The 25,703-nt window shown below is 41.8% G+C and overlaps 1 protein-coding gene across 4 annotated transcripts in view; it reads right to left on the bottom strand.

The window, feature by feature from the left end:
• Nucleotides 1-25,703, bottom strand: part of dync1i1a (dynein cytoplasmic 1 intermediate chain 1a) — a 533,829-nt gene that overhangs the window by 125,572 nt on the left and 382,554 nt on the right. For all 4 annotated transcript variants that reach the window (XM_068009827.1, XM_068009839.1, XM_068009830.1 and 1 more), the window contains exons 8-9: nucleotides 3,984-4,146; nucleotides 1,046-1,145 (exon numbers count right to left, since the gene is read on the bottom strand). In XM_068009827.1, coding sequence (XP_067865928.1) covers nucleotides 1,046-1,145; nucleotides 3,984-4,146 — 263 coding nt within the window. The remainder of the gene's footprint in view (nucleotides 1-1,045; nucleotides 1,146-3,983; nucleotides 4,147-25,703) is intronic.

Here is a 25,703-nt window from a genome sequence, read left to right as displayed (position 1 = left end):
GCACAAATGCAACCTGTTCAACTAAAATGTCACAGTCAGCGACGTTCTGACAGCTGCCAGGACTAAAGATGGCGCTGCTCAAATAATCACACAAAGGCTATGTGTTTACATGGCGTTGGGGAATGACCAGCAAGATTGGGCGGGGGTTGGGGGGGAATGGCTGGAGAGATCGGGCGGGTGGTGGGGGGGGGGGGGGAATGGCTGGAGGGATCGGGCGAGGGGGGGATGGCCGGAGGGCTTGGGAGAGTGGGGCGGGGTGGTGGGTGATGGCCGTAGAGATTGGGCAAGGGGGCGGGGACCGGGAATTGCCGGAGAGATCGGGCGGGGGAGAATGACCGGGAGGAGGAGAGCATACCCGCCGCCAAGGTCTTCGGCCGCTCTCTCCCCGCTTCCCCCCCTCCCCGCCACTTCCCCTGCCCTCCTCCCCACCACCCCCCCCCCCCAACCACCTCCCCTGCCACTTCCCCCGGCTTCTCCCACGTGTTATGCGATGACCTCATCTGCACATGTGCCAACTGGTCCTGGCAATGCGGTACGCAGCGCATGCGCAAGACAGCAGGAGCCCGTTTGCACATGTGCGCATGTTGGCGCAGTCGGATGACGTCAGTGGCCGGCTGCGTTGTCAAGAATCACTTTGTTAACTATTTCTAGAAATGACAATTTCCCAAGTTGTACTGGCTATGTATTGTGCGCAGGTTTAAGAACTGCTGACAGCAATGCAGGTGGAAATCAAAATGGCACGTGGATCATGAAACCAGCATAGGACCCTCATTTATATTCCTATTAATCGATTCCATGGAACTGAAGTACGACTGATGGGTCTCTGGTTATCAGTGTCTGTTTGTCACTCTTTTTGAAAATGGGCACCACATTAGCCTGCTTCCAATTTACTAGTACTCCCAGAATTCTTATAATAGTTGCCAGTGTCTTGCAGAGAGCACCAACAATTTTAAGCTTAACAGTACAGTAAAAAAAAATCTTTATGAGCACATTTAAAATGTACCGTTCCGTGCATGAATTACTATTTTTACAAATTTAGATTTACCTGAAGTGACCAATCCAAGCAGGTTACAACTCGATGCTTTGACCAGTGCTCATCATAAAACTGGCGGTTGAAAGCAAGGTTTAGCCCAGCTTGGAAGTCTCTGTATAAAATGAAAAAAATAAAACACAAAATAAAATATTAAACTTTCATTATGCTCAGTGTCAAGATTCTATGAAACTTCCCACAGGCTTTTTCCTTGGAACCATAAACAATCTTGCTCATTTGGCCATTCCTTGAGCAGGAGCGGCAACAGCCTATTTATAGGTGGAAGTTACAGCCAGATTTGATCCTACCCTCAGTCTGGAGGTTAACAAATGGCCCGAGGGAAGTAATGCCCAAGCTCATGGCCCCTTCCTGTACCAAGGTGCTGAGGCTAATGTAGTGTTCCCAATATTTATCTAGACCAGATCACCTTGCAACCCAGAATAGGCTCAACACTACACCAGGCAGTATACTTACACAGGGAGCCATTAAGAGGATCTATCTTTCTATATTTTTCCATACCATACGTACATGTAATTATTGTACTTAGCAGGATAATTTTAATTAATGTAAGTGGAATGAGATTTGATAGTTTACACACATTTACACATTCAAAACTAACAAAATCCAAGGCTTCAAGTTTGTTCCTACAGGCAATATTCTTAATTAAATGAAACACCCTTCCAGGCAACAGCTGACTACAAAATCGCATGCAAATTGTACTGGTGCTAAAATTACATGGAGTCACTACTTTCACCCAGAAATCAGAATGCAAGTATTTTTAGGCATGATCACATTTAAATAATCTAGCAACTTAGTCTCTGATGTGCAAAGTGATGGAAGGTGTTGTCGACAAGGCTATCAAGTGGCACATACTCAGCAACGATCTGCTCACTGATGCTCAGTTTGGGTTTCGCCGGGGCCACTCAGCTTCAGACCTCATTACAGCCTTGGTCCAAACATGGACAAAAGAGCTGGATTACAAGGCAAGATGAGAGTGAGTGCCCTTGACATAAAGGTAGCATTTTACGGAGTGTGGCATCAAGCAGCCCCTGCCAAATTGAATTCAATGGGAATCAGGGGGAAAATTCTCCCCTGGTTGGGGTCATACCTAGCACAAAGGATGATAGTTGAGGTTGCTGCAAGCCAATCATCTCAGCCCCAGGACATCACTGCAGGAGTTTCTCAGGGTAATGTCCTAGGCCCAACCATCTTTAGCTGTTTCATCAATGACCTTCGCTGCTATGCAAGATCAGAAATGGGGATGTTCACTGATGATTGCACAGAGTTCAGCGCCATTCGTAACTCCTCACATACTAAAGCAGTCTGTGCCCCCATGCAGAAAAACCTGGACAACATTTAAGCTTGGGTTGGTAAGTGGCAAGTAACATTTGCACCACAGAAGTGCCAGGCAATGACCATCTCAAACAAGAGAGCACTTAGCCAACTCCCCTTGACATTCAATGGTATTACCATTGCTGAATCCCCCACCATCAACATCCTGGCCGGGGGGGGGGGGGGAGGGGGGGCCACCATTGACCAGAAACTTAACTGGACCAGCCATATAAATACTGTGGCTACAAAAGCAGGTCATGGTTGGCATCCTTCAATCTACAAAGGATGATGGACACACAGCAAACAATCCATTTAGGTGGGATATCTTCTCTTGGTGCACCTTTGCTGATGGTTGTGAAGGCCAATCCTTGAGAGGCAGGTTCTGCCACAAGTGCTGCATGTGAAGCTGCCAAGGGATGCTGTGAGTTGTTGTTTTTGACGTTGGCGTCTGTTGCCAAGCTGCTGCAGCAACTGATCGTCGTGGTAGTGCACACCAATCCACAGGATGTGTCGTCATTTCTCTGCCAGCTAGTGACTTCCAGGTGTGATAGTCAACATTTAGGGCCTTCATGTCACACTTGCAAGCATTCTTGAAGCGGAGCTTTGGGCGCTTCATTGGCCATCTGGCTCTGGCTATCTCATCATACAGAATGTCCTTGGGAATGCGACCATCTTCCATCCTGCAGATGTGTCTGCACCATTCGCGACTCCTCAAGATACTCAAGCAGTCTGTGCTCACATGCAGCAAGACCTGGACAACATTCAGGCTTGGGCTGAGAAGTAACAAGCAACATTCGCACCACACAAGAGCCATGCAATGAACATCTCCAACAAGAGAGAGTTTAGCCATCTCTCCTTGACATTCAATGGCATTACCATTGCTGAATCACAGTCAGAGGTTAGGAATTCTGCAGCGAGTAACTCACTTCCTGGCTCTCCAAAGTCTGTCCACCATCTATAAAGGTACAAGTCAGGAGTGTGATGGAATACTCTCCGATTACCTGGACGAGTGCAGCTCCAACAATACTCAAGAAGCTCACCACCATCCAAGACAAAGAAACCCGCTTGATGGGCAGCCCATCTACCACTATATACGTTCACATGCTCCAATACCGGCGCACAGTGGCAGCAGTGTGTACCATCTATAAGATCCACTGCAGCAACCTGCTAAGGTTCCTTCGACAGCACCGTCAAAACCCACAAACTCCACCACTCAGTAGAGCAAGAGCAGCTACACATGGGACCACCACCCACTTGCAGGTTCTCCTCTAAACCACACACCACCCTGACTTGGAATTATATCGCCATTCCTTCACTGTCACTGGCTCAAAATCTTGCAACTCTTTCCCGAACAGCACTGTGGGTGTACCTGCAACACATTGACTGCTACAGTTCAAGATGATGGCTCACCACCGTCTTCTCAAGGGCAATTACGGATGGGCAACAAATGCTGGCCTTTCCAGCAACACACAAACCCCAAGAACAAATTTTTAAAAAGTGCATCTGAGAGAACACTGCATTCTAACAGCTGCCCTTACAACCGTTACACTACTTGCACATCCTTTAGTTTAATTACATGACAATTCCTTCAACAAATATATTTCAAAATGATAATACATACCCTTCATTTTCATCCAACTCCTTGCCACCATAATCAAAGAAGAGGCTAGAATCTTCAGCAAGAGCACGTTCTATGATACGTATGTTATGGTCGAAGAAAATCAAAAATTCCTCTGAATGAAGAATTTGCTGCTTCTCCTCTTCAGTAAGTTCTCTAGGAGAAGCTTTGCAAAAAAAGGACTAAAATCTCAGCAATATTCAAAAGGATTAACATCCAATTTCCTGATTAGTATATAGCAGACATTAAAATAACTACAAAAGCAATGCTAATTATAATTCTGCCAGTCTTTCAGTTTTAATACTGATGATTTCTAATCGTTGAGAATTTACAAAGGTATAGTTGTAATGTACTACAATGCTGATGAATAGTGACCAGAGATCTGGAGCTTATTTTTAAAAAAATACAATTATCAAGAATAATCAAGTAGATTACAAAACTGAAAAGCTGGTGTATAATTACTGCACACTTCTGTTAAGAAATATACATTGCATATTATGTATAGTATCCTTTTCTGACTTCTGTGGAAAATTGAAGCTATAGTTCAACAATGCAGTCTTTCATCTGGATTTGTTCAAAAGGTCTCTGAACAATAACCCAAGACAGACTGTAATGCCAAAACAGCTGGTATTATCTACAAAAATCAGTCGTGAACCGCTTTGTATTTACATGGATTACAGGACTAGAAGCTTCTAAGACCAAATGATTGCACAAGTGAAACCGTTAATTTAGATTCTTAAAACTTTACAAAATGTTCAGACAAGTCTGTGCAGTCTTTTTACAACTGTACAAACTGACAATGCTGTGGCAATGGAAACTTTCAATCTGCAGAAGGCTGTTAAAGAACTTTCAGGAAATTGGATTTTTACTTTAAAAAAAATACTGTCCTTTCCTTAGTGGATGAATTTAAAATATAGATCCTGTTCATGGTTCAAATTATCGACAATATCAGATTCCTGCTGAGTGCAGATTTACTAGATCATTTCAAACACTGTGCTTTAACATTTGAAATTACATCACTTGAGAGAACTCTTGGTACTTCTAAGTTGAAAAAAATCAATTTAGTCAGCTGGTAGAAACATTTAACTATCTACTAAACTAAGCACGGAAATGATAGACATCAAAACAATTATGTGTTAAATTTAATGGCCCAGAGTTTCCGCTTTGGGTGCAATTGGCAATCCGGGTGCAAATTGCGCTCACAATTGCATTTGTTTTCTGAAGTGAAGTTATGGTTCAAGTTTCCGTAACTCAACTGTAAGACCACAAACATAAAATCTTCCATGAACCAGCACAAACGGGTAGTGTTTTAGAATGTAATTGTTCATTTTTTTCCTTGATTAAAAATACTCCTTGATACATTTAAGTAGTAATCTGGTGCAGTTTTATGAATACAGCTGAAAATGGGTTTAATCACAAAAAAAAGCATTGAGTAAGCTTGTCTTGTTCCCCACCTGTGAGTAACACGATTTTAAATAACTGAAAATCACTTTAAAAAATTACAGAACTGTTTACTAATTTAATAGATGTACAGTCAGTTTCTTCATAAATTATATTTGCACATTTTTAAAAGATTTAAAAATGTGCCTGTAAGTGTCTGTGCACCAAAAAAAAGCTTAATTTTAAGAGCCTTCTTGAAGAACCGCAGAAATTCGCCATGGTAATTATTTTTATCTAGGAGCATGGGCAGTTTTGTGGGCAAGGCTGGCTTCCAGAATGATTTGTTTTAAAACCAGCACACAAGAGCTACTCTATTTGTGTTGGATGTAACTTGCGCTTGAAATTCCTCAATCTTTTGTGCTGTTTGGCCAATACTGGAAAAACATTGCAACCTATTGCAAATGCTACACCAAGTATGTTAAACATATTTCATTGAACACTCATTGTAAGTACATGCTATATTGTTATTACAGCGAAAAGATATGGCAGTAACTAACCAGTGGGAAACATTTAAAGAAATGATTCAAAATGCTCAAAGATACGATCAATTAAAAAACAAGCAAAAAAAAACTAGAACTCTGAGAAAGATCAATCCATGGCTTACTTGTGAATTTAAGAATAGTATTAGATTGAAACAAGAGGCTTATAATGTGAAGAATAGTAGTAAGCTTGAGGATTGAGTGTGTTTTAGAAACCAGTAAAATACAAGCAAAAGGTTGATTAAAAAAGAGGGAAAATAGAATATGGGAGCAAACTAGCCTGGAAAATAAAAACAGACTGTAAGAGCAAGTATATTAAAAGGTGAGGAGTACTTAAAGTAAACATGGGTCCCTTTGAGGCAGAGACAGGAGAAATTATCATGGGAAATGGCAGAGGCATTGAACAATTATTTTGTGTCCATCTTCACAACAGAAGGCACAAATTACATACCAGAAAGAGAGGGAAACCAAAAGGGCTAATAAGAGTGAGGAACTTAAGGTAATTAATATTAGCAGAGAAAACATATTGGAGAAACTTAAGGGACAAAAATCCTTCAAAGCCCCAGGACCTGGTGGCTTAAATCCTAGGGTTCTAAAAGAGGTAGCTGCAGAGATAGTGGATGCACTGGTTATGATTTTCCAAAATTCCCTAGATTCCAGAATGCTCTCAGCAGATTGGAAGCCAGCGAATGTAACACCGTTATTCAAGAAAGGAAAGAAAGGGAAACCAGGGAACGACAAGCCAGTTAGCCTGACATCAGTCATCAGGAAAATGCTGTAATCTATTACTAAGGAAGTCTTAACAATGCACTTAGAATATCATAGTGTGATCAGACAAAGTCAACATGGTTTTATGAAAGGGAAATCGTGTTTCACAAATTCATTAGAGTTCTTTGAGGATGTAACTAATTGGATAGATAAAGGAGAACCAGTAGATGTAGTATACTTATATTTCCAAAACGCATTCAATAAGGTGCCACACAAAAGTTAATATGCAAGATAAGGGTCCGTGGAGTTGGGTAATAGATTAGCATGGATAGAAGATTGGTTAATGGACAGGAAGCAGAGAGTAGGGATAAACGGGGCATTTTCACGTTGGCAGGCTGTAACTAGTGGAGTGCCGCAAGGACGAGTGCTGGAGTCTCAGCTATTTACAATCTTTGTTGATGACTTAGGCAAAGAGACCGAGAATAATGTATCCAAAGTTTGCCGATGATACAAAGCTAGATGGGAATGAAAGCTGTGAGGACAGTACAAAGGATAAGTGAGTGGGCAACAAGGAGGCAAATGGAGCATAACGTGGGGAAGTGTAAAGTTATTCACTTTGGTCAAAAGAATAGAAAAACAGAATATTTTTTCAAAGGCGTGAAACTTCTAAACGTTGATGTTCAGAGAGATCTGGGTGTACTTGTACAAGGAATGCAGAAAGTTAGCATGCAGGTTGCAGCAAATAATTAGGAAGGCAAATGGCATGATGGCCTTTATTGCAATTGGATTGGAGTACAAGAACAAGGGAGTCTTGCTACCATTGTGTAGGGCTTTGGTGAAACCACACCTAGACTAATGTGCCCAATTATGGTCTCCATACCTAAGGAAGGATACAGCTGCCTCGAAGGTGGTACAGTGAAGGTTCGCTAGATTGGTTCCTGCGATGAGAGGGCTATCCTATGATAAGAGGCTGAGTAAATTGGACCTATACTCTCTGGAGTTTAGAAGAATGAGAGGGGATCTCAATGAAATATCCAAGATTCTGATGGGGCTTGACAGGATAGACAGGGAGGTTGTGTTCCTTGGTTGAGGAATCCAGAACACAGGGGTACAGCCTCAGGATAAGGGGTCGTTTATTTAGGACTGAGATGAAGAGAAATTTCTTCACTCAGAGGGTCATGAATCTTTGGAATTCTCTACCTCATAGGTTTGTGGACGATCCATCGCTGCATCCCTGCAAAACAGATATACTGCTTAGGATATTGTTGTGGGGAGTGGCCGCTCAGGGGAAAGCAGCAGCAGCCCAATTCATTGCACCACGGTTGGCTCTGATGCACAGGGGAGGAGTAAAAAGTGTGGGAATGCAATAGTTATAGGGGATTCAATTGTAAGGGGAATAGATAGGCGTTTCTGTGGCCGCAAATGAGACTCCAGGATGGTATGTTGCCTCCCTGATGCTAGGGTCAAGGATGTCTCAGAGCAGTTACAGGACATTCAGAAGGGAGAGGATGAACAGCCAGTGGTCGTGGTACACATTGGTACAAATGACATAGGTTTAAAAAAAAAGGATGAGGTCCTAAAAGCAGAATATAGGGAGTTAGGAAATAAGTTGAAAAGTAGGACCTCAAAAGGTAGTGATCTCAGGATTACTACCAGTGCCACGTGCTAGTCAGAGTAGAAATAGCAGGATAAATCGGATGAATACGTGGCTGAAGAGATGGTGTGAGGGGGAGGGTTTTAGATTCCAGGAACATTGGAATCGGTTCTGGGGGAGGTGGGACTAGTACAAACTGGACGGGTTACACCTGGGCAGGACCAGGACTGATGTCCTAGGTGGAGTATTTGCTAGAGTGGTTGGGGAGGGTTTAAACTAAAATGGCAGGGGGAGGGGAACCTTTGCAAGAGTCAGAGGAGGAGGGATCAAAGACAAGAACAAAAGACAGTAAGGGGAATAGGAAAAGTGATAGGCAGAGAAATGAAGGGCCAGAATCAAACAGGGCCACAGTGAAAAATAGTGGGAAGGGGACAAGTAATGTTAAAAAGACAAGCCTTAAGGCTTTGTGCCTTAACGCACGGAGCATTAGCAATAAAGTGGATGAATTAATCATGCAAATAGATGTAAACAGGTATGATATAGTCGGGATTACGAAGACATGGCTGCAGGGTGACCAGGGATGGGAAATGAACATCCAGGGGTATTCAGTATTTAGGAAGGACAGACAAAAAGTAAAAGGCAGTGGAGTTGCATTGTTGGGTAAAGAGGAAATTAACGCAATAGTGAGAAAGGATATTAACTCTGACAATGTGGAATCTATATGGGTAGAGCTGAGAAACACTAAGGGGCAAAAAACATTAGTGGGGGTTGTGTATAGACCCACAAACTTAAGTGGTGATGTTGGGAATGACATTAAACAGGAAATTAGAGACACATGCGATAAAGGAACATCTGTAATTGTGGGTGACTTTAATCTGCATATAGATTGGGCAAATCAAATTAATCACAAAACCATAGAGGAGGAATTCATGGAGTGTATACAGGATAGTTTTCTGGACCAATACGTTGAGGAACTAACTAGAGAACCGGCCATCCTAGACTGGGTATTGTGTAATGAGAGAGGAATAATTGACAATCTAGTTGTGCGAGACCCTTTGGGAATGAGTGACCATAATATGATAGAATTCTTCATCAAGATGGAGAGTGACGTAGTTGATTCTGAGACTAGGGTCCTGAATCTTAATACAGGAAACTACGAAGGTATGAGGCGCGAATTGGCTATGATGGATTGGGAAACGTTACTTAAAGGGATGACGGTGGATAGGCAATGGCAAACATTCAAAGAGCACATGGATTAACTGCAACAATTGTTTATTCCTGTCTGGCGCAGAAGTAAAATGGGAAAGGTAGCCAAACCATGGTTTACCAGGGAAATTAGAGATAGCATTAGATCCAAGGAAGAGGCATACAAATTCGCCAGAAAAAACAACAGACCTGAGGATTGGGAGCAGTTTAGAATTCAGCAAAGGAGGATCGATTAAGAAGGGGAAAATAGAGTACGAGAGTAAGCTTGCGGGGAACATAAAAACTGACTGTAAAGATTTCTATAGGTATGTGAAGAGAAAAAGATTAGTGAAGACAAATGTAGGTCCCTTACAGTCAGAAACAGGGGAATTTATTATGGGGAACAAAGAAATGGCTGACCAACTAAATGCATACTTTGGTTCTGTCTTCACAAAGGAGGACACAAATATCATACCAGAAATGTTGGGGAGCACAGGGCTTAGTGATAGGGAGAAACTGAAGGAAATCAGTACGAGTAGAGAAATGGTGTTGGGGGAATTGATGGGATTGAAGGCCGATAAATCCCCAGGGCCTGGTAATCTACATCCCAGAGTACTGAAGGAAGTGGCCCTAGAAATAGTGGTGGCCATCTTCCAAGCTTCTATAGACTCTGGAACAGATCCTACAGATTGGAGGATGGCTAATGTAACCCCACTATTTAAAAAGGGAGGTAGAGAGAAAGCAGGGAATTATAGACCAGTCGGTAGTGGGGAAAATTCTAGAGTCCATTATCAAAGACAAATGTGAGGTTATCCACTTCGGTAGCAAAAACAGGAAGGCAGATTATTATCTGAACAGCTATAAAGTGAGAGAGGGGAATATGCAACGAGACCTGGGTGTTCTCGTACACCAGTCGCTGAAGGTAAACATGCAGGAGCAACAGGCGGTAAGAAGGGCAAATGGTATGTTGGCCTTCATAGCGAGAGGATTCGAGTACAGGAGCAGGGATGTCTTGCTGCAATTCCAGGTGAGGCCACACCTGGAATATTTTGTGCCATTTTGGTCTCCTTATCTGAGGAAGAATGTTCTTGCTATAGAGGGAGTGCAGCGAAGGTTTATCAGACTGATTCCTGGGATGGCGGGACTGACGTATGAGGAGAGATTGAGTCGGTTAGGATTATATTGGCTGGAGTTCAGAAAAGTGAGGGGAGGGGGGGGGTCTCACAGAAATCTATAAAATTCTAACAGGACTTGACAGGGTAGATGCAGGAAGGATGTTCCCGATGGTGGAGGAGTCCAGAAACAGGGGTCATAGTTTAAGGATATGGGGTAAACCTTTCAGGACTGAGATGAGGAGAAATTTCTTCACCCAGAGAGTGGTGAACCTGTGGAATTCGCTACCACAGAAAGCAGTTGAGGCCAAAACATTGTATGTTTTCAAGAAGGAGTTAGATATAGCTCTTGGGGCGAAAGGGATCAAAGGATATAGGGGGAAAACGGAAACAGGTTACTGAGTTGGATAATCAGCCATGATCATAACGAATGGCGGAGCAGGCTCGAAGGGCCAAATGGCCTACTCCAGCTCCTATTTTCTATGTTTCTATATTCAAGGCTGGGATAGATAGATTTTTTAGTGTCTCAAGGAATCAAACGATTTGGAGAGCAGATGGAAAGGCGGAGCCGAGGCAGAAAATCAGCCATGATCATATTGAGTAGTGAAGCAGGCTTTAGGGGTCATCTCGTCTACTTCTGCTCCATTTCTTATGTTCCTATTCCTGTACATGGGGCTAAGATCGGTATTTACCATGTTAAGGATGCCACATTACAGATACTTACTGTGTACCAACAGCAAATCACCTTTTGCAATATGGACACTGGATTCTCACATTGCTCAAAATACTTTCTGAATTTCTTCAGCTTTCATTTCAGTAGCTCAAGCTTCTCATGTCCAATGTCACCAAAGGGTTTATTTTTGTACTAAAATCTTGGACTTATGTGTTTCAAAAAAAAAATGAAAAAGGATTTTACTCAGTGAAAGTCACCTGCAAAAATAAGTGGAATTCCTGCAATGTTTTGAAAGGAGGTTCAGAACAAGAGTGAACTTTATGGGTGTTTAGAAAGGAAGTCAAACTTGCAAAAGGACAGGAAGGTCAGCAGTTTCAAGGAAATCACAGACGTTTGACCTTTCTTCAGAGAAGCTTGAGTGACAAGGGGGAGACACCATGTCTGGACATGTGGCCATGTTCAGGAAGGTTCTTTTTTCACTTTGAACCTTTTAAAATAGCATGTGAATTGGACAAAGGGAGGCATTTGAAAATCTTTGCTTGACCTGACTGGAGCAAGAGAGAAAAGACCCAGAAAAGTATTACCTCTCTCTGTAAAGGAGACTTGCATCTCTTGAAAAGCAATCCTGCATTTGAAAGGTGGCAGATTCCTGTTTCCTCTGGTCTCTGAAGAATTTCTGCATCCAGTGAGATTCCTGCTGCCTCTTGTGTTCTAAGATATACTGAAATCTGAAAAATTCTTCTACTGCTAGACTGCTGCTTCAAATCCCAAGCAGATCTGTTGCTACACCCCTGATGGAAGACTTATGTGACACCTGCTGCAGTTAAACCCAGCAGAGACTGTTCATCAACCTCGCCTGGCGAGACTTCGGGTAGCATCCAACTATTCGATTCTGGGACATCTCACCGTACCCAAAACATCCTACCAGAATGTGAACCTCAATTATTTTTTATTATTCCTCTATTCCTAACCAACAGTTGTAATGCAAAACACCCTTTTGAAACCGGTTAACTGTTTCTCTTTGAATGTATGTCTGTGTGCATGAGGGTTAAGGGATTAAGGAATTTTCTCATATATATAGATTTATCTCGTTAGTAGTTAAGACCTATTATTTCTTTTCTAATAAATAGTTAATGATGTTGTTGTTTAAAGAAACCTAGTTTGGTGTGCTTTATTATGGGGAAAAATACAGTGTTCAATTAGGCGAGTCTTCAGTAGGCTAGAAAACTTATTTGATATGCTATGACTTGTGGAGTAGTGGGACTGAATTAACAGTGCATTACTCCCACCTTGGTCGTAGCACCAACATAAGAACTTAAACGAACTAGTTTGTTATATATTTCAGTTTAAAAAAAAATCCTATTTTGTCATTTAATATCTTCATTATGCATTCTGAACATGTGCCATGTATTAGTTTCCCAGGATGCAACAGTACCATGCTGCATTGACAAATATTTTTCTTCACCTAGCACTTTCTGCTTCGTTGCTTCTTTTCAAATAAGTTAAAAATGGGATAAATTTAAAAACCTTTGTGGAGGCACATTTCTGTTGAGTCTCTTTCTCTATTTCTAAAGCAGAGAGGATGCCTTTATGTGGGACAGAGAAAAAAAGTGTTCTGCTCTAGCATTAGATGGGGGAGCAATGGGGAAGAGTCAAAGTGAGAGGAGGAAGGAAGGGAGAGTGAGAGAAGGAATGAAGGGAGAGTGAGAGGCTAGAGATCCTGGGGCCAGATTTTCAAATCAGGTTCAGGAACCTAATGTCCGGATGAATTCTGGGTCCTGACCCTGCACCTCAGCTGTGCTGCTGTCACAATGCCATTTTTAAATGTAAACACCCTAATTGGGAGGGAGGCAAGCTCAGCACCCAATTAGTGGTGCCGAGTATCTCCAGCAGGTGAAAGCTTCCTGCCTGGTGCCAGCAGCAAAGGCAGGCAGCAGCCATGTTGGGGGCTGCCACTGCCTTTTCAAAGAGAACAGGCAGCTCCTTAAAGGGCCAGCAGCATCAGCAAGGATGAAAGGGGCCATGCAGGAAAAATGAAGGTCCAGAACAAGTACCGGCACAAGAAGGTACATTAAAAAACAGCCTTAAGACAAAGACTGTTATGACCAGGCGAGAACGGGATCTAGGGTTCCCTTTAAGCCTTCACCTGATCTTACTGTAACAGGATTTAATTTTAAACACACCATTTTTTTTTAGCTCCCTCTTGGTGAATCCTTGTTCACTGACTTCCAATTATAAGGCAAAGAAACTAGCCAAACAGGTTTACTTAGGTTTAAAGAAAAATGGTTGACCTTTATTAAACTTACTCTAATTCGGATACAGTTACGCGACGTGCACTCACTGGCATGCATATGCGATACACACATGCAGATAGAGACAGAAAAGAGAAGAAATAAAGTGGAAACGTTTGATGCAATATCTGAAGATGTTTTTGGTTACTGTTCTTCGAGCTCGCTGTGAAGTCCTTGATTGTAGGTAGGTCTTGCTTTTCGTTGGGGCCCAGTATTCTTCTTAACCCTTGCTCGATGTTAGAGACTTTTCTCTCTTGAAGTTCATGTGTCCTCAGCGGGTCCAGACGCTTGAGAGAAAGAGATGGGAGCAGACAGGAGAGGTCTTCTCACTCCAGGAACAAACAGTTTTTTTTAGTTCAAACTTTATACAGTTCAGAAAAGCCCAGGCTGCCAAGCAGGTTAGTCATATGACTAGCTGGTCTGATCACGTCTGTTTGTGGATTCCCTTGTCTTAGCGACCCTGGAATGTCTCTTCTTACACACAATACCTGGTGCTCAAAGTCCATTGTGGGTTAAATTGGAGCAGGGAATAGCCCCTTTGTCCCTCTAGGCACTGTCTGTTAGTATGCAAAAATGTTTTTCCAGCTAAGTGTCTGGTGATTTTTTTTAACCAGTCCTTTCTTCACTCCAGTAACAGTTTAAAATCAATGTTCACATGACAAAATTAACATGCCTCATTCTTGGCAGGTGGGGGCCTGCAAGAAGTATTTAGATGAGCATTTGAAATGCCATAGCATACAAGGCCAAGTGCTGGAAAATGGGATTAGGATAGGTGCTTGATGGTCAGCACGGACATGATGGGCCAAAGGGCCTGTTTCTGTGCTGTATAACTCAATGACAAGACATATAAACTTTATTTAGACTAGTGGCAAACCAGACAGTTGTGCACAAATGTTCACTGAAATAAAGTTTAAAAATTCCACTCTGAACTGGACAGACCCCTTAACAAGCTCTTTAAGGAGATTAAGAATCATTAATTTGCAGCGAGTGGGTTTCCCATTCCCTTCCCTCGGCGCCCCATTGAAAATGATAAACTGTCCTGCAGGCATCAAGATCCCGAGCCGACCTCCAGGACTGCAATTTTGAAAATCGTGCCTGCAACAGGTCCCGTCCCTGCACTTCTTTGAACATCCGGCCGCTGGTTTCATGTTAATGGGGCTGAAATCCAACTTCAGCAGGGATGCAAAATGGGATGTAGCTCATCGAGCATCCGTTTCACATCTTGCCCAATTCGGTTAGTTAGTGAAAAAGAAAATTGATCGGGTGTATAATGGGTAGACGATTAGCTATCACTCGTTTTCCGCAATGTGGAATTTACTTTCATACCCAATGTTACTCCAATTTTCAAAAGAAAAAAATCAATTGAACTTTTAAGCCAACCATTTATCTCCATTTGTGTTTTGTTGACAGAAAGGGACAATGATGTAAACCTGTGAGATAGATCCTAGTTTCAACAAAAATAGAGGGAAAAGGAAACAAAAACAGGCAGATGAGAGGTTTTCATTCTAATTTCAAAAAAAGGTGAAGCCTCTGAGGGAAACAAATAGGTGTGGAGAATAGGAAGGAGGGGGAGGAGAAGCAGAGGCCAGAAGGGAAACTGGTTGTGGGAGTCCCTTGGAGAAGGAGTGGATGGCAGGTTAATGGCGAATGACAAAGAAGAAAGGAGGAGAGCAAAAGACTGAGGTTTGGTGGGGTGTTCAAAGGGGAAGTGGCAGGGATAGTGATGAGAGAGAAGGGATCCTAAGGAGGACGATGGGGTAATGGGATGAAGGGGAAGAAATGGAAATGGGTGAGGCCATGGAAGCACAAGTGGTTGATGAAAGATTCAGAAGGAAGCACCGAGGACAACAATTTTTCTGCAACCCTCACCTCAAGTACAGCTTGCAGGCATTGGTGGCCCTTTCCTGTCAGACTATGCCATGTTACCCAACACCGAAAAGCAGTAGAAAACAAAGTGTTAAAAGAGAAAAGCAGCTGAGAAGGGAAAGAGGCGGAAAAATAGGAGGCCACAGAGAACGAATAGCACAAAGATATCAGTGGCAGTTAAGACAAAAACCGTATTCTCCATCTATGATGCTGCAGAATATAGAACAATACTGAAGAAATGTACAAAGTGTTGTTAATCGTATATTACTTGCATTTAATTGTACGCAGGTGATGGACTTTAACTGTGGATTCACTTGTGCCCCTATAAAAAGGAACAGACGTGAAACTGTGGTTGTTGGGCAAGGAGGTGCATGTTTGTCATGTGCTCCTCTGTGAATAAATAGCTTTAAAAGTGTGTAACAATTGCCTCCAGTTCTATCCTTCACCACCTGGCTTTAGAACATAGAACATTACAGCGCAGTACAGGCCCTTCAGCCCTCGATGTTGCACCGACCTGTGAAACCATCTGACCTACACTATTCCATTTTCATCCATATGTCTATCCAATGACCACTTAAATGCCCTTAAAGTGGCGAGTCTACTACTGTTGCAGGCAGGGCGTTCCACGCCCCTACTACTCTCTGTGTAAAGAAACTACCTCTGACATCTGTCCTATATCTATCACCCCTCAACTTAAAGCTATGTCCCCTCGTGTTTGCCATCACCATCCGAGGAAAAACGCTCTCACTATCCACCCTGTCCAACCCTCTGATTATCTTATATGTCTCTATTAAGTCACCTCTTCTCCTCCTTCTCTCTAACGAAAACAACCTCAAGTCCCTCAGCCTTTCCTCGTAAGACCTTCCCTCCATACCAGGCAACATCCTAGTAAATCTCTTTCTGGAGTATAAACCATGCTTTACTTCCCCCTATTTAAAATGACCATCTGAAAATTTCAAAATTTAATGTCTGTATTGAATCACAGGTAAGAAAGTAATTTTGGGATAAAAAGAATGCAGTTTTTCTGGCAGTCTCAAGTTTATCTAGAGCAGGGTTGTCCAACCTTTTCACATAGGGGGCCACATTACAATTGTTGTCTTACATAGGGGGCCGGTGAGACAATTTCAGAAAGATAAAGGCATGAAAAATTTCTTATCAATCGAAACAACAACAAATGTGCAATTTTGTGAAGAAGCTTTAAATGAGAAGATTAATTTATTGACTTACTTTCTCATCACTATGTTGGACACCATGTTAGTGAGATACCTAGCATTTTTGTGCTTGCACAAGTAGTCAATGTTTGCCTGCACACTTCTTGTAGCAATGCAGAGTATTCCAGAGAGATGTCCAGCTGTCAGGAGTGATCTTGGTCACTCTCTCTCTCTCTCCCTGTGTCCCCTCTGTTTCCCCCCTCTGTGTTGTCCTCCCCCCACTTTATCATCCTCTCTCTGCACCCCCTCTCTCTCTCTCTCTCTCTCTCCCCCTCCTCTCTCGCTCTCTCTCCATCTCCCCCCCACTCTCTCTCTGATCCCCCACCACCACTTTCTCTGTCTCGTCCCCTCCCCCCCACACCCTGACAGTTGCAGGGAGCAGGAGTACTCAGCACAGCAGCTTTATGGTTGGTCTTTATTTTAAAATAAGTGTACGTCAGTTTCACAGCTGACATCAGAAACAGTGGTTTCTGAACTTCGGATAGATTCAGGATATTCTGGTAGCTTCTGATTTTTTGTTTTAAAAGCCCACCGGAAAACCCCGAATCTGTCCGAAGTTCAGAAGCCGCTGTTCCTGATCTCAGCTGTGAAACTGACTTTTTAAAGCTGGTCTGAAAGAAGAAGACCATGGGAAATTTCTCATCCCTGAAATACATCAGCAGGCTGGATGTAAACCTTGGGCGCGCTGGATCCTGGTCCACGGGCCGTATGTTAGACAACCCTGATCTAAAGTTTACATTCTCTTTTTGATTATATTTGGCTTATGAATCATACAGATTTAAAATTTCTTTTGCCTAGGGTGATAATTGTAATCACAATATCTTGGTAAAAAAATACTGTTATTGTCGTATAGCACTTGGAAGAAATTGCTTTTGCTTCAGAAACAAAATTAAATTTCAGATTGCAGTACTGTGTAAGAGATTAAATCTTTAAATACCAGTGAATATATGATTTGATTGTTCAAGAAAAAAACCCCAACACTATTCAGAAATGCTGCACAGTTTTTACATAAAACTACGAACTACTCGTTACAAATATTTTATTTAAAATGTGCTTTCAGTTATTTACAAGAACCAGAAGTAGTGTTTGAAAGGAACATTCCCAAGTTAGCTATTGCAAGATATTTCCATTTGCCCTTATGTGCAGATTTAATAGCTGCTGTTACGACCAGATGAGAAAGGGGTCTTACCGTAACAGGATTTAATTTCAAACACACTGTTGTTTTAGCTCCCCCTTGGTGAATCCTTCTTCACTAACTTACAATTATAAGACAAAGAAACTAGCCAAACAGGTTTTCTTAGGTTTAAAGAAAAATCGCTGAACCTAAAATTTGGTTAACGCCTATGGATACGCGATGCGCTCTCGCTAGCATACATACATGCAGATAGAGACAGAAAAGAGAAGAAATAAAGTGGAAAAGTTTGAGGCAATATCTGAAGCTGGTTTTGGTTACTGTTCTTCGAGCTTGCTGTAAAGCCCTTGATTGTAGGTAGGTCTTGCTTTTCATTGGGGCCCAGTATTCTTCTTAAACCTTCTTCGATGTAGGAGACTTTTCTCTCTTGAAGTTCATGTGTCCTCAGTGGATCCAGAGGCTTGCGAGAAAGAGATGGGAGCAGACAGGAGAGGTCTTCTCACTCCAGGTGCAAACAGTCTTTCCGAGTTCAAAAACTCTGGCTAGTTCAAAAAACCCTGGACCAGCCAGTTAGTCATGTGACCAGCTGGTTTAACCAGTCCTGGCATTTGTGAATTGCATCACCTCAGCAGTCTCTGGAATGTTCTTCCTTACACCTTCAATGTCTGGTGATCAAAATCCATTGTGGGTTGAATGTGTCAGGGAATGCTCGTATGCAAATGTTTTTCAGCTAAGTGTCTGGAAGCCCTTGCAACAGACTTTCTCTTCTTCCCAGCAAGTTTAAAATCAATGCAAATATGACAAAATTAATATGCTCATTCTCGGCAGGCAAGGGCCTGCATGACACTGCATTTAGAATAGATTTTTACTTTTAAGAGGTTTTTACCTAATGTTCACTATGGCTGACAATGTCATCTAAATAAATCATTTTCCTGCCATTCATCTTATTACACATTTTTCTTTAAGAGTCAGTGGACTTATGGACAGTACAATAGAATAACTTTATGATGTGATTAGAATAATGGTTATTGTTTGTTGGCACAAGTTGAATATGAATCAATTCTTAAAAATTAAAAAAATAAGACTTCACTTATTAATTACCATTAAATATTTGACATTTGACTTCTCTGAAAAAATAAATCACCAATATTCAAAAATGCTGCAAACAAGGGAGTTTTCTTTTTAAAATCCTTTAGCACTATAACCACAACCTCTATGCTTTCTGTAATCTTCTATAATTTTTTTCTTCCGTAAATAGTACTTTGGTGTCCACTTTGATCTCCATTTCATGACTCTCCTTTCTTTATTCTAGAAAGAGAAGCCAGCAGATGCACACATGGCTGATCAAAGTATGCTTCTGAGGAACACTCAAGACGACGACAGGCCACCACGTCCGGACCAAACCACTATCTGACAAAGCAGCATTTTCTTAGAAACTGTTATTTATTCCACAGCAGAACACACTGATTATCTCCCTCACCTTTGATGTTTAATGGAGCTCTAGTGATGTGCTGAACTTGCTTACATCCAGTGCAAGTGATTACAAATGGCAAGTCTACAGGACTCAAATTTACTAGAAGTCAATAATCCAAAACAAAATTTAATACAACAGAAATATGAGCAACTGAGCCTCGAAAGACAGGATTTTTCTCGTGGTAATCTCTAGCTGCATTTCCTTTTGATCCTTCAGTCACTAAAAGTTAATGAACGAAGCCATCCCAGCTTTTCATCATTGAACACACACATATGTACATATATACATATTGATACACATATTTATATTGTGTATAAACTTTACATTTATATTCTATCAGCAGAGCTCACGATATTAATCGCAATGAGTTTTATCGTAGAGGTTCTATAAAAAGTGATATTACAAGGGACAACTAACTTCTCAGTATCTGGATCAGCCTAAGACATAGCAGTATCGAAATATGATATCAAGATTTAGCAGTATTTTGAGTGGTGTTGATTATTAGAGCACCGGGAAAGAGGGTTCCAAGAACAATGGAAAGGGTGATTCTAGGAATACCAAGGCAGGTACTGTTATGACCAGGTGAGAAAGGTGTTTAGGTGTCCCTCTCAGCCTCCACCTGGTCTTTTTAATTTTTAAACACACCGTGTTTTCAGCTCCCCCTTGGTGAATCCTTTTTCACCGCTTTCCAATTATAAGGCAAAGAAACCAACACAACAGGTTTTCTCAGGTTTAAAGAAAGGTGAAATTTTATTAAACTCAAACCCTAATTCAGTTAACGCCTACGGATACATATCGCGCCCACGCTAACATGTACACGCGATACACACATGCAGATAAGAGACAGAAAGAGAACAGAAGAAATAAAGTGTAAAAGTTTGAGGTAATATCTGAGGAGGTTTTTTATGTTATGGTTCTTCGAGGTCACTGTAGTATCCTTTATTGTAGGTAGATCTTGCTTTTCATTGGGTCCCAGTACGCTTCTTAAACCTTGTTCGCTGTAGGAGACTTTTCCCTCTTGGGGTTCATGTATCTTCAGTGGATTTGGAGTTCCTTGAGAAAGAGATGGGAGCAGGCAGACAGGAAAGGCAGTGGCAAGCCAGCCAGGAGAGATCTTCTCAGTCCAGGAGCATTCTGCTTTCTGCCCAAACTGTTTGTACAAATTCAAAAAACTCAGGTTGCCTAGCAGGTTAGTCATGCGACTAGCTGGTTTGACCATGTCCATTTGTGTATTTGGCCATCTTAGCAGTCAACCTGGAATGTGAGCTCCCCTACCTTCAACACCTGGTAATCAAAAGTCCACTGTGGGTTGAATGTGTCAGGGAATGGCTGCTTTGTCCTTTCCAAGCACTGTCTGTTAATATGCAAATCTCTTTCCAGCCACGGCTGATCTGTTTAACAAATCCTTTCTTCACTCCAGTAACAGTTTAAAATCAATGTTCATGACAAAATTCATGTGCCTCATTCTTGGCAGGTGGGGGCCTAGCATGTCAGTACTGAAACCTGGGATCACTGGGAGAGGGATTCTAGAATCAGGGTTTTTTGGGAGGGAGAGTCTGGAAGCATTGCAACAATTCCTGGATCGTGAAGCATTAACAATGTGGGCTAATGGTTTGTAAGCATTGAACAGGGTCCTGCCAGCCAGCAATACCGAGGAGGCTGTTTTAAGATACTGAAAGTGTGAAAGTCTGGCAGTATTCGAGGAGCAGTATTTATCAGCCTTGTGGTGGTGGGGGGCTCCAGGAGAATGGTTTCAAACTGACAATGGCCCATTTCAAAACATCAGACTTCAAGCCCACACATTGCTTCCATCCAATAGCCTCTTCCCCACCTCCCCCCCCACCACCACCCACCCCAAATGATTTCTGTGCCCTCAGATACTCCCACAATTTTCTCCAATTTCAGCAGGCTCCTGTCTCAATGGATTTAAGCATAAACGTGCTGTTTCTTGAAATTACTGAATGAAAAACCAAGAAATGAGGATGTGCAATTTCTTAACATACACTCTCAGCATAAGATCATAAGCAATAGGAGCAGGAGTAGGTCTTTCAGCCCCCCAGTCTGCTCTGCCATTCAATAAGATCATGGCTGATCGGATCTTGGCCTCGACTCCACTTTCCAGCCTATTCCCCATAATACTCGACTCCCTTATGGTTCAAAAATCTTTCTATCTCAGCCTTAAATATATTCAATGATGCAGCCTCCACAGTTCTCTGGGGTAGAGAATTCCAAAGGTTCCTGACCCTCAGAAGAGATTTGTCCCCATTTCTGTCTTAAATGGGTGACCCCTTATTCTGAAACTATGCCCTCTAGTTCAAGATTCCCCCATGAGGGGAAAGATCCTCCCAGCATCTACCATGTCAAGCCCCCCCAGAAACGTATATGTTTCAATTAGATGACCTCTCATTCTTCTAAACTCCAATACAAATAGGCCCAACCTGCTCAATTTTTCCTGTTAAGCCAACCTCTTCATCCCAGGAATTAACCTCATGAACCTTCTCTGAACTGCCTCCAATGCAAGTATAGACCTCCTTAAATAAGGATGTGGCATGTGTCTTAAATTACACACTCAAATAAATTTTGATGAATAAACAAGAATGCTTACAAGCTCATCCTTCATGCAATTTTCAAACCTTTATCATAAAAAAAAACAATTTCTTAAGCTTAAAAATGGTTTGTGGAAGAGATTTTTTAAAAACTCAATCACCAGCACCTGCTGTCCGGGACAAAACGGGAGCAGTGGCTTTGGAAGGAACATAGGAACAGAAGTATACCATTCAGCACCTCGAGCTTGTTCAGCCATTCAATTAGATCATGGCTGATCTATATCTGAATTCAATTTACCCACATTGGTTTGATATCCCTTTATACCCTTAACGACCAAAAATCTATCAATCTTAGTTTTGAGATTTTCAATTTGCTTGGTCTCCACAGATTTTTTTTTTTAAGAGGGAAGAGAGTTCCAGATTTCCACTACCTTTGTGTGGAGAAGTGCTTTCTATTACCAAGAGCAGCTTAGCTCTAATTTTACAGTTATGCTCCCTTATTCTGTACCACTACCAGAGAAACACGGGTAGAGAGAAACTATCAAATCGTTTAATGATCTTAAACACCTCAATTAAATCATTCTTAATCTTCAACAGACAAGGAAACTACAAGGCTAGGTCAACTGAAAATCTCAAAACTAAGATTGATAGATTTTTGGTCGTTAAGGGTTTTACAGGATATCAAACCAATGTGAGTAAATTAAGTTAAGCTACAGATCAGCCATGATATAATTGAATGGCTGAACAGGCTCAAGGTGCTGAATGGTGTACTCCTGCTCCTATGTTCCTTCAAGCACTAAGTCTACTTGTCCTCAATTTTTTAGCCCTTGTATCATTTTGGTGAATCAGCGCTGCACCCCCTCCAAGGCCAATATATCCTTCCTGAGGTGCAGCGTCTAGAAATGAACACAGTTCTTCAAATGCAGTCTAACCAGAAGTTTCAACAACTGGAGCATAACTTCCACCCCTTTGTATTCCAGCCACATTAGATAAAGAAATCCTATCCTCCTCTTGCCTTCGAGTCATCAGGTTCTGAGTTCAAATGGTACTCCAGAGACATGAGTCATGCTTAATGGAGGAACGTTGCATCAGAGCCACTGGGACTGGAGGCAGCATGGGTATCCTTTATTGGTGCACAGCCAGAAGGTTAGCTGCACCTCTGTAGTCCAACCTGCCAATCTTCTGCCACATTTCTGGGCCTGCAACTCTCCACTTTGCAAGATTTTTCATACTTCCCTCCCCCTCCACTATTCTGCTGTACCCATTTACAGCTCCTCGAGATACATTCTTTTCTACAGTTGTCCCATTTCCATCTCATTTTGCCTTGCATCATCCCTTTTTCACTTAATCACTCCTGCTCTCCATCCTCTCAGACCTTTCCCTTTTGTTCTTTCCATGATTCTGAATTTTCTGAAAAAGCTACTCATCCTGGGATAGGGAAGAAGCCACCAATGTAAATCCAGTCCTTAGCAGCTTATTTCCGACCCTGTCACTAGTTAGATGTCAACCTTGGCCCAGTGGTAGCATTCTCGCCTTTGTGTCAGAAGGCTGAGGGTTCCAATCCCACTCCAGAGACAAACATACAATCTAGGCTGACACATCAGAACACAGGAACAGGAGTAGGCCACTTAGCGCCTCAAGCCTGTTCTGCCATTCAGTGACAGCATGGCTGATGTCTAACCTAATTCCATATACCTATCTTTGTCTCACATCCCTTAATATCTTTGATTGACAGAAATCCATCAATCTTAGATTTAAAATTAACAAATGACTCATCACTGACAACACTATGCCCCTAGTCCTAGATTCCCCAACCAGTGGAAATAGTTTCTCTCTATCTACCCTATCTGTTCTCCTTAATATCTTGAAAAATTTGATCAAATCACACCCTGTCTTCCAGGGAATATAACCCTAGATTATGTAATCTCTCCTCATTATTTAACCATTGGGTTCCAGGTATCATGCTTGGAAATCTAAACTACACTCCTTCCAAGGACAATATATCCTTCCTAAGGTGTGGTGCTCAGAACTGAATACAGTACTCCAGGTATAAACCAGGACTTTGTACAGCTGAAACATGACTTTTATCCTCTTGCATTCTAATCCTCTAGATATAAAGGCCAGCATTCCTTTTGCCTTTTTGATTATTGTTTGCACCGAATCATGACATTTTAAAGATCTATGTACATGGATCCCCAAGTCTCTTTGGACCCCACTGTTTCTAACTTTTAACATTTACCAAGTAGTTTGATCTATCCTTTTTAGGTCCAAAGCGGATGACCTCAAATTTTCCTACATTGAAATCCATTTGCCACAGTTTTGCGCTTTCGCTTGATCAATATCGCTGTAATTTTATGCTTCAATTTACACTGTTTACAATGCCACCTATTTCTGTGTCAGCGGCAATCTTAAGATATGTGGCTCTCTATCCCATCATCTAAGTAGTTAATGAATAGTGAATAGTTGAGCCCCAAAACTGATCCTTGTGGAACGCCATTAATTACATCCTGCCAGTTAGAGTACCTGCCTATTATCCAGATTCTTGTCTCCTGCTGCTCAGACAATCTCTTAACTAGGTTAATAATTCACCCTCAATTCAATGAGCTTCAACTTTAGCTAACAGTCTCTTATGAGGGACTTTATCAAATGCCTCCTGGAAGTCCATACAAATAACATCCATAGACATTCCCCTGTCCACTACTTTAGTCACTTCTTCAAAACATTCAATCAGGTTCGTCAGGCATGATCTACCTTTTACAAACTCATGCTGGCTCTTTCTGAACAGCTGAAAATTTTCAAGGTGTTCAGTCACTCTATCCTTATTTATAGTGTCAGGCAACCCTCCCCACCTGCCAAGACAGAGGCACAAATTATTTTGCCACATGAACATTAAAACTTAAAACTGCAAGCCCCTGACTGGAAAGACATTGAATCGTAATCAACAGTGTTGGAACAATGGGGACCCAGTCGCTGCTTCCCCAATACACAGAAGTGGTCAGATCAGTTTTGGTCACATGACTGACTGAGTGACTGTTGGAGGTTTTGAATTTGAACTTCCACAGAGGATTTGAATTCAGAAAAGCCGTGTGCTCCCAGTTGGAATAGAACCTCCTCTCCAGTCCTGCCTACCTCCATCTCTTTCCCATGGAACTGAATCTTGTGAAAACATGTGAACCTCAAAGAGAGAAAAGTCTGCTACATGAACAAGGTTTACGAAGAATGCTAGGCCCCGCCGAACAGCAAGACTACCTACAATCAAGTGAACTTGAAGCACAGTAAACAAGAAACTCTTCTGATATTGCCCTCTCTACTAAATTTTCCTCTCCTCTTTTCTGTCCCTATTTGCATGTGTATATTGTGTGTGCATGCTAGAGTGGGCGCATCGTATATCCGTAGGCGTCGACGTATGAGAGTTTAAGTCTAAGTTTTAATAAATTTCACTTTTCTCTTTTAAACCTGAGAAAACTTGGTGTGTTGGTTGATTTGCCTTATAATTGGAAAGCCATGAACAAGGATTCACAAAGGGGGAGCTCAAAACACAATGTGTTTAAAATAAAACCCTGTTACAATAAGACCAGGTAAAGACAGCAGAAGACCCCGAGACACCTTTCTCACCGGGTCGTAGCAATAGACTCTAGTAATTTCTTGACAACAGATGATAGGCCTACTGGTCTGTAAGTCCCTGGTTTCCCTTTCTCACCTTTCTTAGGTGTCTAGGGGGTGACATATGCAATTTTCCAATCTAAAGGAATAGTTTCAGAATCGAAAACACTCGAAGATTATAATTAGGGCATCTACAATGTTCTCAGCTACTGTCTTTAAAACCCTGGGATCATCTGTCATTCTTTAGTGCCATTATTTTCTTCATTATTATTAATTTGCTTACATTAATTATGGTAAGTTTCCACCTTGATTCAAAACTAATTTACTTGGGGTGCCCAGCATACTATCTATTGTGGACACTGCCCTTTGGTTAGTTCTAGGACATGTTGCAGAATATTGTCCTGAATAG

The sequence above is a fragment of the Heterodontus francisci genome, chromosome 2 (assembly GCF_036365525.1).
Source record: "Heterodontus francisci isolate sHetFra1 chromosome 2, sHetFra1.hap1, whole genome shotgun sequence".
In the NCBI taxonomy this organism is placed as follows: domain Eukaryota; kingdom Metazoa; phylum Chordata; class Chondrichthyes; order Heterodontiformes; family Heterodontidae; genus Heterodontus; species Heterodontus francisci.
The sequence above is the reverse complement of the archived record's forward strand: the minus strand, read 5'-3'. Positions and strand labels throughout refer to the sequence as shown.